The sequence below is a fragment of the Podarcis muralis genome, chromosome 12 (assembly GCF_964188315.1).
Source record: "Podarcis muralis chromosome 12, rPodMur119.hap1.1, whole genome shotgun sequence".
Taxonomy (NCBI): Eukaryota; Metazoa; Chordata; class Lepidosauria; order Squamata; family Lacertidae; genus Podarcis; species Podarcis muralis.
Window position 1 is genome coordinate 20,374,209 of NC_135666.1, and position 19,757 is coordinate 20,393,965.

Sequence of the window (19,757 nt, forward strand, 5' to 3'; positions counted from 1 at the left end):
AAGTACTAACCATTGAACCAAAGGGACGCGGGTGGCGCTGTGGGTTAAACCACAGAGCCTAGGACTTGCCGATCAGAAGGTTGGCGGTTCGAATCCCTGCGACGGGGTGAGCTTCCGTTGCTCGGTCCCTGCTCCTGCCAACCTAGCAGTTCGAAAGCACGTCAAAGTGCAAGTAGATAAATAGGTACCGCTCCAGTGGGAAGGTAAACGCCGTTTTCGTGCACTGCTCTGGTTCGCCAGAAGCAGCTTAGTCATGCTGGCCACATGACCCGGAAGCTGTACGCTGGCTCCCTCAGCCAATAAAGCGAGATGAGCGCCGCAACCCCAGAGTCGTCCGTGACTGGACCTAATGGTCAGGGGTCCTTCACCTTTACCTTTAACCATTGGATTGCTCTTGGCTGCTCTGGAGATATCAGAAAGTATTTATCTCTCAATGTATTTTGAAAGGCTAAATGGACAGATTTTCTGAACTGACTGTGAAGATCTAACCCTTATATGGTGTCTTTCTTTATTATGAGGTTAGTTCCACTAACTGGGGAATCTGTGCACCCCAACCCCAATGTGGCAAAAGGCAGAATGGCGAATGGTTAGGGATAATGCAGTATTGGAACACCTGAAGGGTTGCAGGTTCCCCAGACTTGACCTAAGAGAAGCAAATCAGCTCAGAACAGCTTTGCGTTTAAGCAAAACTGTCAATTTCGAGATACCTGGAAAGGGTCTTATGCTTTTACCCCATCCCTTTCTTTGTACATGTATACAACTGCTATGTACTCATCTCTCCATTTGGATACAAGGCAATGCAACAAAGGAAGGAAGGAAGACTATAAACTGCACTCTGGACCACTACAAGGAGTTGAAGTGGCTTAATCTGCAAAGTTCTAAAACTCCAATAACCTTTTATTGCCTGGTATGAATTGATGGGATCCACATAGAAATATTTGTGCAACCATAAAACACTAATGAAACCCAGAGAAAAGGCAGTGCCAAGGACATACACGGTAGTGACAAAAGGAAGTGTTCAAGAAAAGTGCAAAAATATCCAACACACACTGCTTGTAACTAGTGCTGGTCTCTTTAAACCAGAAGGAGGGTCTCCACCCCCATTGTTCGGCCCGGACACTGAGGTCCATTGCTGAAGGCCTTCTGGCAGTTCCCTCACTGAGAGAAGCAAAGTTACAGGGAACCAGGCAGAGGGCCTTCTCGGTAGTGGCACCCGCCCTGTGGAACGCCCTCCCACCAGATGTCAAAGAAATAAACAACTATCTGACTTTTAGAAGACATCTGAAGGCAGCCCTGTTTAGGGAAGCTTTTAATATTTAATGAATTATTGTATTTTAATTTTTTGCTAGAAGCCGCCCAGAGGGGCTGGGGAAACCCAGCCAGATGGGCAGGGTATAAATAAATTATTATTATTATTAGTTACGTCTAGACCATTAATTCAGACAAAAATACCTGAAGTATTTCTGCTAGGATCCCAAAGAAGAAGAAGAAGAAGAGTTTGGATTCGATATCCCGCCTTCCACTCCTCTTCAGGAGTCTCAAAGCGGCTAACAATCTCCTTTCCCTTCCTCCCCCACAACAAACACTCTGTGAGGTGAGTGGGGCTGAGAGACTTCAAAGAAGTGTGACTGGCCCAAGGTCACCCAGCAGCTGCATGTGGAGGAGCAGAGACGCGAACCCGGTTACCCAGATTACGAGACTACCGCTCTTAACCACTACACCACACTGGCTCTCCAAAGGACTTCAAAACAGAAAGGGTTCATTTTCTCCGCAACTGAACGCAACACATGCCAAAAATAATCTAGACCAAATTAACCAAAATAAACTTGTTGTGTTTCCTGCACTGCAGGAGGTTGGATTAGATGACTCTACAAATGGTTTAGCATGATTCTATGAAAAGCAAGATAATCTGTACAATTAAAAAAAACTCAGTGCCAGGAATGGCAACCTGTGGCTGCTCAGGTGTTACTGAACTCCTATCAGCCTCAGACAGCATGACCAATGGGGTCAGGGATGATGGAAGCTACTGTCCAACAACATGGGGGGGGGCACAGGTTTCTCAACCCTGTTTGAACCCATAATATGAGAAACATTAGTCATTCTCATCACCAACAAAGCGAAGAGCACTGAGCCCTATTGCTTTGTTTCAAAAGTTACAATCGTACTCAAACATCATTAAAACAGACCAGCTTTGAAACCCAGTTCTGAGCTAAACCCAAGGGAGGGAAAACCCTTATCCATTGCTATGCTCACTGGATCTGACAGATCACTTTTTTGGTGCTTAGCATGACCAACTTAGCTTCTGAACATATGAACACACTGCACAGCAGAACACACAAAGATCAAGAGAGATCTTGTAGATGGTGGACTAGTGGATGAAACTTAACTGAAAGATACAGGACAGAAGGAGAAAAGAAATGCTTTCATGTGTATATTAAATCTGCTTCCAAGGTTCCTTTCAGAATACATGGATTGTTGCAATGCACTCTATGTGCAAAAACTCTGCAGCTGGACTGTCAATGGGACAGGCTATCACCAGCACATAAGCTGCTAAAAAGCTTGCATTTGCTGTCTATACATTATTCAGCCAGGTTCAAGGTTTTTGTATTGATTAACAAGGCCCTTAACAATTGGGTCCAGGATGTCTTAAGGACTGCCTGTTCCCTTACATCCCTGCCCAATCACCAAGGTCTTCAGGGGAGTTACTGTTAGCTCCCCCAAATGGCTAGGATGTATGGAACATATCCACTAGAGGAGCCAGGCATTCAGAATTGTGTGCTCAGTTCTGTGAATCTCCTTGCTAGGTGAGGCCAAATAGACACCCTCCTAGTTGGACTTCCGGCACCTACTGAAGATTCTTTAATTCCAGCCCACATATATTATATTATATGTTTGCATGCATTTAGAAAGTTATGCACATGTAACTTTTTTTTCTCTCCCCAAAAATGATCCCTTATCAGAAATCTGGAATCCATTCAGCCAAATAATACATTCTGTTTGCTGACAATTCTCCCAAAGAGTGTCACCACAAAACTGAGTTGCATATTGTTTTGGTTCTAGGCTAAAGAATCAGACAGAAGAGGCAATATTTCACCTTCCATCTCCAGGGGTGACGCTCAAAGGCCAGGGGGCTTGGATCTTTCAAACTAGCACTACTGACCTTGAGGAAAAAGAAAATGGAAGTGTGAGAAGGAGAGGAAAAGCAAAGAAGCAGAAACAGAAATAAGCCTCCAACCCCTTTTCCTGAGTTATAGACGCTCAGACCTAGAACCTCCAAACAATGGCTTGGTTGTGTGAAATAGCTATCCACTTCTTCCCAAACTATAGAAATAATCTGCCTCCAAGGCGGTGCAAAACAAATCCCTGAAATCTAGCCACTGACTCAGATGTTTGCTTTGGAATTTGGGCTATCCATATATTAAATCTGTAACCTGCCTTGGCTATATTTGTAAGACATCTTGGACTTAGAGAAAGGCAGGCACACAACATACATATAAATATATGATAATATGCTGATGTTGAGAAAGATAATGTTTACATTGGAGCAGCTGATAATTTCATCAGGCTCTAGGAGGAGGAAAGGTGAGAGACAGGGCTGTTTAATCAGTTCTGCTGAAACCACTGGACTTCTCCTTTCTCTGAACTGTTTTCATTAAAATCTGCTGCTATAGGAACTTAGTAACTTTTAGAATGGTGCCTCGGTTTGTTTGTTTTCCTCTTGCATTGTGTATTCTTCTGTCTTGTTTATTACTGTTCTCATGTAAGCCCCTCTGGGTGCCTTTTCAGCTGAGGACTGGGACAAAAATCATTTTTACAAACACACAGGTACACATCACCATTTCTGGTTTCTGTCATTGCCTCCAGTTTCATAAAGGGGTGGGGGGAAAGAGAATGAAGCCAAACAAACAGGAGCACAACAACCATCCTACAATTTCTCTACCTTCCCCCTTTTTAAGTAGAGAGGAAAAACCCAGATTGTGCAGCAATGTTACTTCAATTTTTATTATACATTAGACCTATAGGAAGGAAGGAAACAAGCAAAAAGGCCCTACACCGTGCTCAACAATATGTAAACAACAGAGTAAATCATAAACACTTTTATGACACTAATAGTGCCTTTTCTGACCACCTTCAGAGTAAGAAGCAAACATTTTGCTAATGCACCAAGTTACAAGGAATCGGCCATCTGGAAACGGGGTTAGTTAAGTTGAACAAATCCAGACTTATCCTGCCCCAGTGAATGGGGGTGGAGGTGTCATGATAATTGTTGGTAGCCGACCGCCATCTTTGGGATCTGGGCTCCTCTCCTGGGAAGGGTGGGGGCCCATGCCTTCACCCACACTAGAGAACAGTGGATGTGTGAATTTCAAAAACAAGGCATTAAATGTTTGAATGCACTGAAGATATATTCATATCATTCCAAGATTCAGAATTCAAGTCAAATGCCACTCTTGAAAGCAACCCAAATGATTAGATGTTAAAAAGGATTAGGTTGTATGCTGCTATGTGTTCTGCTCTATAAGGAGGAGAGTACATAATGGCCGGCCACTAAAGATTTCCAGACATATATATGTGTATGTGTGTGTGTGTGGAGAGGGAGAGGGAGAGGGAGAGAGAGAGAAGGGATGAAAGAGAAAGAGAAAGGAAGGGACAAGGGAACTATGGGTTGTATCTAATGCTAGTCATACTCTGCGTAGACCCATTGAAATGAATGAAGATGGCTAACTTGGCTCCATTAATTTCAATGGGTCTGAGTGTAACTTAGACACAATCCTATACCCCCTCCGCATGAACAAGCACTTGACAAATCATTGCAATGTCTGAGTCTGCAAGATTTGCTCACCTGATTAATAGGTACAAAGGGATGAAGTTTATGGGCAGCAGCTATAGCAGGAGAATAAGTAGAAGCATAGACAGGTTCCTATGGACAGGGGGCAGAAGCAATATGAGAGAATTAAAAAGGTATGAAGATGATGTGCAAGACGGTAAGGGTCAAAGGAGTGATTACTTCATGCTAAACCGTTTGTAGCAGTTTGCATCCTTATCCGTCAGATTTCTCCCATACCAGACAATATTCTGCAATAGTAAATAAAAACCACACACACACACTTTCCTGAAGCCACTCACATGCGATAATTAAAAGCTTTAGTGGTATCAGAAAGAAGCATGCCAAAATAGGGCTGCCATACACCTGGATTTTCCTGGATCTTAGGCAAGTCAATTACATGAGAAAGCGTATGTACAGCACACCATGAACCACAACAGCAATGCTTTCAGACTGCAATGCATTTAGCTCTTCCTGAAAGAAAGAACTGTCCATTATTTTGATGCACCACTTCCAGAAAGGGAACCATTGGCTGAAGGGAATACAGAATTGCACCCAAAGAACCACCACAGTGAGCCTAGAATAACCCCTATGCATTAGAGTCAGGCTTACCCAAAGCAGCTTAGAAAATGGCATTATAATCTGTAACTCCTCCTCCTTCCTACAGGTTAAAACAAACAGGAAACATTGCAGAGCAGGAGAGAGGTGTAGCTGCAGGAGGAAGCTTGCATTCCTAGTGCCACTGCTCCTAGTCGGATTAAAACTCACAGTGGGTCCGCTGAACATAACGATAGCTGCAGTTCCAAAAGAAAAGCAAGCTGCCGTCTAGTGGCTAGACCCACTACATTTGCCATGGATATTTTGGGAATCAACGCTTGATGTAAGAATAGCTCTAAAGCAGGATGTCAGCCTGAAAAGGTCGCTTTTAGGTCTCAGTAGGAGATTAAAAAGCATCATTTTTGCAGGAGCACTTTGTTGGAATGAAACGCATTTCAAACCCCCTTTGCTGATTTAATATTCCACTCACATGACTTGGAGCTCACTGCATAATCTGGAACTCTAAGCCGACTAGGGTGTACTTTTCAATAAAGAGACAACCTAACAGAGATGATTCGAACGTTTCCCTCATGCGATTATGAAACCGTGACGGGAAAGGGAACAAGCCAAGGAGGCAAGGTCAGATATGAAAACAGATAAGCTTTAGTTCATGCCTAGGAGTCTTCAGTATACTGAACCAAATACAATTTTAGCTGCTAAAGCTGAATGTTGGAACATTCAGACAGACAAAGCACAATACTTCTTCACACAGCACATCCGGAATTTGCTGTCCTAAGATATAATGATGGCATCAAAAACCTGAATGGCTTTAGAAGAGGAATAGACAAATTCATGGAAGATAAGGCTGCCAATGGCCACTGGCCACAATGGCTATGTGCAGCTTCCAATGTTGGAGGCAGCAGGCCTCTAAAGACCAGTTGCTGGGCAGCAGAAGTGGGGAGAGAGGTGATGCATTAATGTTCTGCTTATGGGCTTTCCCTAGGCATCTGGTTGGCCACTGTGAGAACAGGATGCTGGACTAGATGGGCTTTGGCCTGATCCAGCAGGGCTCATCTCATACTATGTACAATACGTGCAATAGATTTGAATGTTAAACACAGGGGGTCATTCCAGGAGGCAACATGGAAACAACTTATTGCTATTAAAATATGAAGCATGTTCTAATTCAAGGAAAGGGTGCCACAAATATCATGTCTCTTATAACATCACAGGTTGGCAAAAAAATTAATATGATAAATAAGGTCCAATTATAGCAGCCCACATAAGCAAAAATCTGCTTGCTCAATGAGACTTCTGGTTTCTCTTCTCTCCTCTACACCCCACATGTTCCAAAAATCTGCTCCAGAAAGTTCCCCAACTATGTGGAGCAGATTTTGGGGGTTTCTGGAAGACTGTATGGCAGAGGAAAAAAGAAGCCCTGTTGCACAAATGCTCATACTATAATGGATCTCGCCTAATCTCTGTATGCCTACCAACAGCTATTTATGAAACCAAGAAAGTTGGCATGTACAATGAAAAGGTATAAATTTTCACTCCAAAGTATGCAAATGCTTTTATAGTGAAAATGTTTTCCTTTATGCATAAAAAGCATTAGAAACCATCAGCACTCAGGATACCAGTTTGCATAGTAGATCTCAATTATATGTAAAACATGTTAATTTAGAAGAGCACCCCAATATTAAGGCCATCAATTTATTTTAACTCCTCATTCTCTAAATAACTATTGTTTTATGGAACACCATGGAGTGGGGAGGTAAAAAGGTTTGATATTTTATGTATTCGCTTGAAATAGTTTAGCGTGCCTAAATATTTCTGAGGTGTGCTTAATTCCTGGAAAAATAATGGATGTTCTTCTCTAGATGCAAAAGAGCCTTAAGCTCATTTAGGCATTTGATGCCATACTTTTGCCAAAAACCATTACAGGTCTATTCCACTGGATGGCTGTGCTATCTTACAAGTGCATCATTTATGTTTAGAAGAGTTACAGGTTGCTGCTCCAAGCTACACCTAGAAGTATATGCAAGACGTACCAAGCAAAGTCAGCCACAGGCTTCAATACATAACATCATGCACCAACAGCCAATTAACAGTTTACACAATTTTCAAGAAAGCAAAAATATCATTCCTAGTATCGTTTTTCTGAACAATTCCTACTATAAATGGATGGTATCAGAGATTCAGGTTTGATCAGCCAGTGTAGCTTTCATTAGCACTAGAAATAATGCAGTCCTTTATAAAATATCAGAGATGCCCAACTGCATATATGCAGTATAAGAGAGGGCCTTTGAGGAACTGAATGCTGCTGTCTTAAAATGAAGAAATGACTCTTCCCCATACTAGATATTTGAAAAGTAAGACAGGTTTGGAGTGGTAGTAAAATTGCAGTGAGTTGACATTCCATAACTTGCATTTTAAAGGCCATTAAATGCCTTTCTGAAAGTTCCAAGCTGCTTCCAGCATTTGACCTTTCGCGCCCTAGTCCTACACTTTGAAATCTTTCCAGTGAACGAGGCTTAAAAGCAAAATATGTGCATCGTCCAGCTTTTCTGAGATTGATGTGTTTAAATGTCTGGACTAGTAAGGATACATTCTGGAGGCATCTTCTTCCAGGATCAGATTTAATAGCGTATTTGGTAACTGTTGGGAGATAAACTGCTAGTATGAATCTGCTGATTATTTCCTGCTGGCCATTTGGCTGGCTCTCTTGAAGACAACATTTTATTATATCGTAGAACAGTGGTTTTCACCCTGGAGTGCCTTAAATGATGGTCAGGGGTGCTGGGTGCAACACTGGCCTCCATCCCTCTTTCCTTCCTCTGATGCCCTCTCGCGTCTCTGCCTCCCAAACGCCTGCACAGCTGTTTGATGCAGCAGCCCTGACTACAAGCTCCCCAGATCAATGGGCGCCTCTGGGGCTGGCCAGGGGGTGCTGGTTGCCAGGAGCTGAGGCAGCCTCAGAGTAAGCAAGCAAGTGGGCGAGGGAGCCCAGCCAGGCAGTCCATCAACCCTTGCTGTTGGGAATGGACAGGCAAATGGGAGGCCAGGCAGGTGCTTCACTGGCCTTTCTTGTGCTCCCTGCCTGGGAGCTGAGTGCCCAGTGCTGAAGGGGAGCCTTTTCTCTATGCAGACCTGGCAGCGCCTGCTGCTGCCTCTCAAGGTAAGGTGCTGGCCTCACGTTCACCATTGGCCGGTCTCCACTGGGATACTAAGGCTGAGGGCATCCTCTTCCCAGGCCACTGTAGGGCAGTATGAGGGGCTGAGGGGCAGCTCAGAGACCAGGGGTGGCGGCAGCAGCTGCCCAGAGGACTCCCAAGGAAAGAGGAGTGGAGTGGAGTGGAGAGGAGACTGAGGGAATGCTCCACAAGGGAGGGTGTTCAAGAAAGGGTGAGAGGCTGCCGGCTCTGCAGGCAAGGGGTGACGACATGACTGGGCTTCTGAGCCCCACATGGGTGCCACAGAAAGAATGTAGCTGGTCAAGGGAGCCATGGACCCAAAAGAGGTTGAAAACCTCTGTTGTAGAAGGTTCTACCTCACCCCTCCAGCAAGTTTCCAGGGCTGTTCTAATCTGGACATAGTCAGCTCTTTGGTTTGATCTGCCAAAAGCAATCCATTTAAAATCTTAAATGGAATTATTCAATAGAGGTGATGGTGAAAAGAGACATTTTGGTTTGCCATAAAAAGACGAAGACTGCAATTCTACTGCACTGCACACCGTGGGGCTTACTTCTGAGTAGACATGCCTAGGAATGCGCTGTGAACCACCTGTTCTGGCTGAGGCACTTTGAGTAGCTGGCTCAGCCAGACAAAAGCCACACTTGAAATTGCATACCTTTTTATCTCCTTCATCTAAGATGAATGAATTCAAAATCGAACAATTAGAATAACAAAAAAGGGAGAATTTATTTCAGCAGCAGAATTTAGAAGAACCTGCTAAGTTGAAGATTATAATTTTTAAAAAGGAGGCTGAGAGGGGGCTGTTTTCATAGCAGATCAAGTGATCAAAGAATTTTTAGCCGATTAATCATGTGCCCTTCAACTGTTCCAGTTACTTAATTAAATTTAAAATAACTTCCATATCATCAAAGCCTTGGTATAATATAAATACTCTTTGGAGATATTGAAGGAATTGAATTAAAGCTTCCTTAACAAAAGCTACCATTCTTGGTTTGAAGAAAAAAAGACATAATGATAATATTGTCATGCTCTATAATTAGACTGACTAACCTGAGCCAAAGAATGTTTTTGTTTTTGTTTTAAAACAGTGTCCTTAATGCTGAGCCGAAAATCGATCGGCAAATGCTTTAGTTGATTAATCAATCCTTTCAGTATTACTTTACACCATACAATTATAAAGAGAAGAGATAAAATGGGATAATTCAGGTTAAAAGAGCACTGTAAGTTCCAAGAATGAATTGCTGTTAGTGACCTCAATAAAATATAGATTCTTTAAGATTTCACATCTCACACTCCAGGAAATAGAGCTACAGAGCTACACGATACAGAGAGGTGACATCCTACAATACTTAGAACAGCAATGAGGAACCTGTGCCTCTCAAGATGTTGGCAGACTACAATTCCCATCAACCAGCATTGCCAGTGGTCAAGGATGAAGGGAGTCGTAACTCCAATATCATCTGAAGGACCATAGGCTTCCCTTGCCTGACTTCAAAAAATTCTCTCTTCTACTGCGGTTGTGGAATGCTAGGCATCTATTTGCTATGCACTCACTTCTCACCTATGATTCTTACCAAAGAATAACTTGTTAGGTAGCTAAATATCCATTAAGGGTTGCAGAAACCATAAAATACAAAAGAGTTGTGCCACATGTTATTGCGGAATAAGCTTCTGCAAACTAGTCCCCTAAAGCTTACATCTCATTAAAACTTTTTTTTCTTTAAAGTGAGACCATGAGACTTTTTGCTAAAATGTACCATCATGGCTATCTTTCAGGATTAAAATACAAATGCACTACTTTAAAATGCAAATGGCTATGTGGTACACTTTGAAGAGCTGTTGGGAAAGGACTTTCAAAGAGCCCTGTGCTGTGCTGCAAAGTCCCAAAGCGAAGCATCACAGGACATCACTTTGGTGTTAAGGGATTCACAGGTGTGCAGCCCTGTCCACCAATCAAATTTGGCCCACCAAGGTAGGGATGTTAATTTCTGTCCCTCGGGCCAGATAAGGGCCCCCACCCTGCCTTTACATTAGATCTGCCTTCCCCAACCTAGTGCCCTCCAAATGTTTTGGACTACAACTCCCATGAGTGCCGGCCACTATTGCTAATGGATGGTGGGAGTTGTACTCCAAAAGAACTGGAGGACACCAGGATGAGGAAGGTTGCATTAGAGGAATACTACTTTGACTCTGATGTTAAGTCAAGATGCTCTTAACATAATTGCATTCCTAAATTATTTTGCAAAGCATATGTTTAACGTTCTTCCATTCAGACATAAACCTCGTGTCAAGACACCGGGGGTGGGGAATCATTTGTTCAGCAAAGAAAGCATCTCAGATAACTGTCCTTGGTGCATAAGAGAGATAGATTGGTTGTGCTTCAAGTTCAAACCCGGCTGATGATGAATTGCCATGCTACAAGCAACAGCTGTTACCTCCAGACAGGCATGCTTGTCTAGCTTGATGCATCTGAAGAGCCGAAGTGCTTTCAAGTGAAATACCTTCCCCATACATGGGCAACTTTACCTTCTTCGCAAACAGCGGCTCCATCTCTGGCAGCTGGGGGCCACGCTCAATGACAGATAACCGGCCAAACTCCGCCTTTTTGTTCAGCCTGTTTTTCCAGTCTTCTTCACCACTCTTCTTCAGGAGTGCCAGCCTGAAAGTGAGGAAGCCAAAAGATAACGCGCTGAACTATTCTGACCAGTCTTCTGTATCCCTTTCACGGGGCTGTTGCACACATTACACAGTAACACACCTGGGACTGGGGGTGGGTCATGACTCTGTGGTGGTGCACATGCTTTGCTGGCAGAAGGTTTCAGATTTAACCCCTGCCATCTTTAAGTAGGGCTGGGGGAAACTTTGTATGCGGCTCTGGAAAGCGGCTGCCAGTAGACAGTGGACCAATACAAAGCTCAAAGTAGCTTCCTACATCCTACAGCACATCTATCCCCACATCTTGTTGTCACAGTGACCACCCAGATACCCCAATGGGAAACCCACAAGTAGGACCTGAGCCCAAGTGCATTCTCCCCACTACGGTTTCCAGCAGCTGGTATTCATAAGCATTACTGCCTCCAACCATGAAATCAGAGTATTATAGATTTTGCAAACTTGCCTTAAATGTTTGTGTTTTTAACTGTTTATAGATGTTTTCAACAGCTTTAAACTGTTTTAAAATGTGGTTTTATTTCTAGTTGTATTTTTTTTTTAATTAAAAAAAATGAGACATGCTTCCTGCCCTGAGCTGCTTTGGGAGGAAGGGAGGGATATAAATTGAACAACAACAACAACAATAATAACAACAAAAACCATTCAGTTAACAATTCATAAATATATGGTGGGGGGAATAACAAAATAATTATAAAACCACACCCATATTTTAGTCAAAACTATACATAATCCGCCTCTCCAGAAGCCAATATACTGAACAATGTTAAGTTACAAAACCATTTTCTCTCAGAATTTAGACTGCACGCAGCTTGGGGCAGGGATCTGTCTTTTTGTGGAGTGTGTGTTATGTTATTCTGTAAAATGCCATGCACAGATTCAGGGTAGGGTGGGGGCAGGGCTGTAGCCAGGCGTGCAGGCGACGGGGGCGTGCAAAATTGGCTAAAAATATGTCCATAAATATAAATTATTGCCTCATAAGAAATGGTTTTAAATAGAGGGTGAATTGAATATGTGGAAGTGGGGGTTGGGGGGTTGGAGGAGAGGCGGAAAGAGGAACTAATTTGTCCAGGGCTATGGGGCACAATCTGGACAGTTCAGGGGCGCAAGTTTACCTAGCTACGGCTCTGGGTGGGGGAGACAGCTACCACTTCTCTACCTCAAAAGGGTGAGCTCTGACCCCTGGCCTTAATTTTCCCTGGGGAAATATCTAAGCGATATGTACCAAGCAGTGTTCGAAACTCCCATATTTCTTGGCGCATTTTGCGACAGTGAATTGCATTAGTGTGAGCAGTTTCTGAGCTCTGGATGCAGTATTTGCGCCTAAGATTTCAGATTAAAACTGCAGAGTGGAAAGAAAGGAGGACCTTTGTTTGCCTTCCCACTTCCAGCTACAATCTGAAGACTGGAGATGAGACCCTCTTAAGAATATCAGGGAGGTGGGCAGGGGAAGGACTAGACCATGTGAAAAACGTACAAAATATTTTAGCTGCAGTTATTTTCAGCTCTGAATTCTTGTTATTAAAAAAGCAGGCCTAGACATTCTGTTGTTGTGCCCATAACATAGCTTTAAGGTGCCATTTAGCTTCTAGCTTTCATATCCCAGTTTCCAACACTGGTACCAAGTAATCCTTCATCCTTGTGCGTAAAAGCTGAAAGACAGGAAAAGCCACACCAGAGGAAACCCCCCTCCTGCTGCCTCTTGCCCAGGAGGACTCTGCTTTGTTCTCTTTGATGTGTTTTGATGTGCTTATTCAACACCCTCTGGGGACAACCAGAGGTTCTGTGGCAATTTGACATTGGAGCAGGAGTTGAAAGTTCCCCGTCTTCCTTGCTTCGTCTTTTTCCCCTCCCCCAGATCCTTCCTCAAACAAGTGGGCTGCATATCACTCCTTAAAGGAGCTTTTGTGTTTAGTACAGGCAATGTGGCCATTTCTTTTGTACAGTATTTTGAAAATAACTATGCAGCACTTCTCTATCATCAAATGCATGGAAGTGGTAAAAAAGAAAAAAGGAAAGAAAAAGTACTGGTGAGTAGTTCTAAACTCAGCACACAAATATTGCCAGCATGTTCACTGCTTTGTTGCTGGACTACAATTCCCATCGTTATCACTGACCATGCTGGCTGGAGCTTATGGGTGCTGGAGTCCAGCAGCCTCTGGAGGTCCACTGGTTTACTATCCCTGCTGTAAACTCATGGGCAATGCTGGAACCAGGCCACTGATTTGATGCCAAACTATAACCTGGAATACACTTAATATGCCATGGAGAGGAAAAAAACTATAGCTGTGTGAGGAGATCATCAAAAAGGCCCTACAGGGGCTGTGTACAGTCGTACTGTGGTTTTCCAACAGCTTAGTTCTCGAACGTTTTGGCTCCTGAACACCGCAAACCTGGAAGTGACTGTTCTGGTTGGCGAACTATTTTTGGAAGCCGAATGTCTGGCGTGGCTTCCACGGCTTCTGATTGAGTGCAGGAAGCTCCTGCAGCCAATCAGAAGCCACACCTTGGTTTCCAAATGTTTTCGTGAGTTGAACAGATTCCGTTCGAGAACCAAGGTATGACTGTATATTGCATGCCAGGGCAACTCAAATTATAAGGTGGGAGAAGATTAATTGTTACTTATAATGTATGCACATCTGTTTGGTATGCATGGCAGAGAAAAAAAATGTCTAGCTCAACCAGGAATTATCCACATACTTTCATGTCCATTTCCAGAGCCATTAAGGACACTTCCGAGTTGAAGAAATAGGGTGGGAACTCAAAATGCTGAATATTACATTCTGATCATGGACTACCCACAGCCATTCTTGCAAAAAGCCATTGTTTGATTTGCTGGAGTCTAACAATTTGGTTCAGCTATCTAACGGAAGATGGAGAAATTAATTTGAGATTTTCACTTCACTGTATTCAGGAAGGGCTGTAGTAGTAGTAGTAGTAGTAATTTATTTTTTATATGGCGCCCATCTGACTAGGTTGCCCCAGCCAACAAATTATAAATCCACAGTGAAGCATCAAACATTTAAAAACTTCCCTATACAGGGCTGCCTTCGGATGTCTTCTAAGGGTCAGGTAATTGTTTATTTCCTTGGCATCTGATGGGAGGGCGTTACACAGGGTGGGGGCCACTACCAAGAAGGCCCTCTGCCTGGTTCCCTGTAGCTTCACTTCTCAAAATGAAGAAACAGCCAAAAGATCCTCGGAGATGGATCTCAGCATCCAGGCTCAATGATTGGGATGGAGAAGCTCCTTCAGTGGACTATGTCCCTTGCACACAGAAGGTCCCAGGTTAAATCCCTGCCATCTCCAGGGAATGCCCCCTTCTGAAAACATGGACAGCCTCTGCCAGTCAGTGCAGACACTATTGAGCTAGACAGAGCATTGGTCTGACTTGGTATAAGGCAGCTTCCTATGATCCTAAACTATAATACTGATTTACCCAGATTTCAAGGATGCCTTCCCTTTATAGTTTCACTTTCAACACTAAACTTTTTTTTCCCTTTTTAATTACCACTCAGGTTTAGACTTTATGATTTTAATACACAGATTAAGAAATTCCCCAGTGGATGTTCTTGCACATCACCACACTAAATACTTCTACTATAAAAGAAGAGAGAAAACAAGATACTTCAAAAGAAGAAGAGTTTGTTTACCTTTCTTTAATTGACATAGTTTTGTTGGACGCGTCAAGGGTGTCCTCCATAATTTCGGCTTTGCTCTCCCTGGAGTCTAGTTTTCCCTCTAACAGCTCAGAGGTTTCCTGCTGTCTACAGGATCCCGCAGCCGCAGACTGAGAATAGCTCTTTGTTGCTGCTGTTCCCACAAGTTCTGAAATTGGCTCATCATGCTCTGAGGGGTGGGGGTGGGGAGTTCAGAATTAGTGCTTAATTGCAAAAAAGCAAAAACCTGCAAAACACATCACTCAAACTGACAGGTAACTTCTTTGTTTCGTATAATGAATTATACAAGCCCAGGTTACAAATTAGGTGCTTTCCACCACAATGATGGATTTTTCTCATGCTTTACAAAATTACTAGAATTCTGTGGCTAGAAGAACTAACCAAGAGTCAGTGATTCAGAAGGAAGGAATTGTAGAATCACAGAACTGTAGACTTGGAAGTTTGGGGAGTTGGAAGGGCTGCAGGCTTAGCAGAATAGCACCTGCTTTTCATGCAAAAGGTCCAATATTCAGTCCCCGTCAACTTTAGATAGAGCTGGGACAGATCCATGTCTAAAATCCTGGAGAGGTTCTGCCAAACAGTGTAGACAATACTGAGCTTGAGGAACCAATGGTTTGGCTCTTTATAAGGCAGCTTCCTTGAGTCCCTGTGAGTTCTCATAACTCTCCAGTGCAATGAAAATAGATGTTGAGTTTCTTGCATCATTTGCAAGATGCCAAAAATCTGACATCATACGCATGTGCATGTGAGCGCGCATGCACAAAGACCCAGGTGGCTTGGGGGAAATGGTACTTCTGGTTATTCATACTAAGAGATTTCATTGAGTCCCAATGTAGCATGCTAGTGTATTGGTCCTAAATGATGCAGTATACAATGCTAATGTGTTTCTTCCACTGAATGCCAGCGCTGGGGAAGAGCAAGATGGAAAAAGAGGCAATTCTCAAGTTTCCCAAGGAACACATTCCCAGAGACTATGCTGTCCCCAACTCAGGTAAAGGACTCAAGCGAGAATGCTCAGGCAAAAGCCCTCGCCTTTGTTGAATCTTAAAGACATGTCACACCACAGTTCTGGTCTCTATCTTGTATAATCCGACAAAAGCCACAACAATGATGTCCAAGTCATCATGGAGATGAGTGATTTTGTACACTCAATTAGCATTGCTAATCTGTCACAACAGGCCTCCAAAGGCTACAATACCCCATGTGCCATGTCAGACATCCGCTTCCAGAAAAAGTAGCTGTTGGGTGGTTATTTGAGGTTGCAATGAAGGGCAAAAAAGTATGCCTTCACTACCACACAATAGACATGGTCATCGTCACACTTTACGGTGTATGTGTGGGTGCGTTGTTTACAATTAAGTGTCCAAGGTACCAATCAGCAGCATTAACAATGGCACTCAAGATGTGGTTGTGGAAAATGGCCTGTTGCATCTCACCGTTCCAAAGTGAGGTTGTGGTCTGAACAGAATTGCCTTTTCTGTACCGCAGAAAATATCCAAAAGCATTCAGGAATCCATTGGATTCAATAAGCCACCAGGGTATACCATCTTAATCAGTATTTCACCCCAAGAGAGGGGGGCAGTGCAGAGTTCTCTCTCGCTGAAATAAACGACCACTAGTAAATGGTCCAACTATGACAACAGGGTTACTTCAGTGTCTCTTCCAACCATGACAATATGAGACAGCCCCACAGATGTCATGGAGGCCATGAAGCTGGCCCAAGAGTGGTCACAGTGTGAAAGCTGTTATCTCCTACAACTAACAACCTGTGTTTTCCCACCCCATGTTAATTATTTTTAATACAAGCATTTACAAAAAACCCCACAACCCTTAGCGAGCAACAGATGAGGCATTCCCCCCTCCCCCCTCCCAGAGGACAGAATGCCTCTTAAGCTAAAGCTTGTTAGGGACACCTGTATAAACAATGGTCCCCGCCCCCTCTTCATAACTGCTTCAATCATCTACAAATTTATGCCACCCAAACCTTTTAATTAATTGCTTTTAAGAACTCAAAACAACAAACAGGCTAAGATTTCTTTAAATTGGGTGGCAGCCCACACTGAGGCATTTACCTCTCTGCAGGGTTGATCTTGCCACAATTCCTTCATACTCCATCGTTTCCTCAGAGGACTGGCCTTTGACTTCCCGTTTATTCTTCAGAGTGTCGCTGGCGAATTCCTTTTGTTCAGCAGGCTGACAAAGAGGCTGTGGGCTAAACAATTCCATGCTGCTTTTTCTTGGGAATGCATATTTCATCTCTTTGTTGTAGTCCTCCGTTTTATCAGGAACAGGAAGCGGTGGCTCTTCCTCAAAAGAGCTTCGCTTTCTCATAGCATTCTCTTCACGTTTTACGAATCCCCTGGGCTCTGTCTCTTCAGGCTCCCTCGACTGCCAGTTGCTCTCTCTCAATTCCACCGAAGGCTGCCACAATTCCGTTTTCAGGGCGTTTTTTAATGAAGTATCTGCGTTTTCCGCTGGAGAGTGGTATCTGAAATCAGGTTTCCCAATCTCATTCACCACCTCGTCTTCTGCTGGCTTCACATGCAGATCCTTACTATATACCGGCGACAATGCAGACACCATGGTTGACACTGACGTTACAATAGTAGGGGACAAAGGGGCAATTTTCCCACTGTCACTTTGCACCTGTGGAGCAATATAAAGAGACTTAAAAATTAATAATTCACAGCCACAGGTTTGGTAGCCTGCAATTTAGCTGCCACACCCCTTCAGATACAGAATGAGGGTTGGCTAACACAAACAAAGGTTCACGTTTCATATGACCAGCGAAAACGAAACAGAAGTGATCCCTCTTCCCCTAGCTTTCCATATTTTCTAAAGCTGCTTTTCATTTCCACAAACAGCTCTTCCTCATTAACCTACCACAAAATATCAGCTAGTATGTTAAGAGCCCAGTGGTATAGTGGTTAGAGGGCTGGAGTAAGTATCAAGGAAATGCAGACTGAAATCTCCACCCAGCCATGAAGCTCCCTGGGTGTCTTGAGCTAAACTCTCCCCAGTGTAACTACCTTACAGGGTTGTTGTGAGAGAAAACTGGGAGGGTGGGGGGAAAGAACCACCATCTATGCTGTGCTGAGAAACTTGGAAGCAGAGTGTGATACAAATGTAATCTGTAACAAAATAGTTTTTGATAACTCATTTTTCCAAAAAATATTTTACAAATGCTTTTGTAGGGTACATATGTATTATACTCAGGGGGCATTTCCTCGACATTCCAATCCTACAGTTCACCTATGGGCATTACTTACTACTTTGTTCTCAGCCTCTTAAGATACAATTTATGGAACCTACGCATTCCCCTTGCTGAGAGAGTGAACTTGCTAAAGTAAAACACATTACAGTTACCCTCACAGGTATAAGGAACTTAATCCAACTAGAGTTATGCCGTCATGAAGCAACAGCATATCACCCACTGGAGAAATATTATGGCCTCAAATGCAAAAGAAAAATAGACCTGCCACTCATACTGTTTTCAACACTACAGACTAGTATAATAAAATTGAACACAGGTGGGTAAAAATCTATATACATGCAACTCTTAAATATAAAACAGCACCTCAAACAGTATTATCATCAAAGCTTTGAACAACATCACAGCTAATGTCTCCCCTCTACTTGTAATGCTATCTCCCCCCCAGGCAGCAGATGGTATTCGTTGCTTAAACTTGCATTATGGAAAGAATCTGCTGTACACTGGTGCCTAAAACCCAATGGGGAAAGTTCACTAGCCAGTAAACAACTTTGTAATTAAAGAGCAGGTGTGTAGCTTGGGGAGTTCAAGACCCAGTGTTACTCCTGGATAGAGAAGTGGCAGCTGTGGCCACAAGTGTTTCTGGCTAGCTTACAGTCCTGGAGAAGGCAAATCTTGCCACAGTTACGCATACCTTGTTTACATCCATATAATATTACTGTAACATGCTCTACTTGGGGCTGGCTTCAAAGTGCTTTGGAAACTTCAGCTGGTGGAGAATGAAGCAGCTAGGTTGCTGACGGGTCCCCAGTTTTAGGATCAGTGGTGCAACAATAAAACTGCTAGTACATTTCCAAAGCTAAGAAGAAGAGTCTGGTATGGTTGCAAATTGGATGGGGGACCGCGTGTTGAGATTCCTGCACTGTGGGGGTTGGGGGTGGACTAGAGGGCCCTGGGCATCCCTTCCAAATCTACAATTCTACGATTCTGTGATCAGTGTATCTTTGCTGGCTTATGGTATGTTTCACAAGGCCCAATTCAAAGTACTGGTTTAAAGCCCTAAATGGTTTGGAAGAAGAACATCAAGAGGACTGCCTTCTTCAAGATTCAGGTAGGTAGCCATGTTGGTCTGAAGCAGTCAAAATAAAAATAAAAAAATAAAAAAACTGTCCAGTAGCACCTTATAGACCAACTTAGAACAAACCTAGTTGTTATAGAACAAACTTAGTTGGTCTATAAGGTGCTACTGGACAATTTTTTATTTATTTTGCCTTCTTCAAGATAAGACTATCCACATGCTGTGACTGACAGGGGGCCAGGCTCTGCATCCCACACCCCAAAAAGAGGTGAGATAGTTGGGCTCATGGGAGAAAGCCTTACCAGTGGTGGCACCTGAGCTCTGAACACACCCTTGCCCTGGGAACCTCTGTCCCTGTTTTCTATAGGAAAATGACAACAGCTCTTTTCCAATGACCCTTTTGGTAAGATGCTGTTTTAAGTATGCTCTTCAATGAATTTTGCAACTGCTGGGTTTTCATATGCTGCATATATTGTTCATCTCATTGGATATAGTATTGCTTTTATTGTTAGTTGTTTTACTGTGATCATTTACTGCCTTGCAGGTCACATTTCTCGGACA

At 43.2% G+C, this 19,757-nt stretch overlaps 1 protein-coding gene across 12 annotated transcripts in view; it reads right to left on the bottom strand.

Moving 5' to 3' along the window:
• Positions 1-19,757, bottom strand: part of SVIL (supervillin) — a 143,931-nt gene that overhangs the window by 25,317 nt on the left and 98,857 nt on the right. For 10 of the 12 annotated variants that reach the window (XM_077936794.1, XM_077936790.1, XM_077936788.1 and 7 more), the window contains 5 exons: positions 16,980-17,553; positions 14,881-15,076; positions 11,084-11,216; positions 4,844-4,921; positions 3,095-3,160 (listed from right to left, as the gene is read on the bottom strand). In XM_077936794.1, the coding sequence (XP_077792920.1) occupies positions 3,095-3,160; positions 4,844-4,921; positions 11,084-11,216; positions 14,881-15,076; positions 16,980-17,553 (1,047 nt within the window). The remainder of the gene's footprint in view (positions 1-3,094; positions 3,161-4,843; positions 4,922-11,083; positions 11,217-14,880; positions 15,077-16,979; positions 17,554-19,757) is intronic. The other 2 variants (XM_077936789.1, XM_077936792.1) reach the window with 2 other exon arrangements.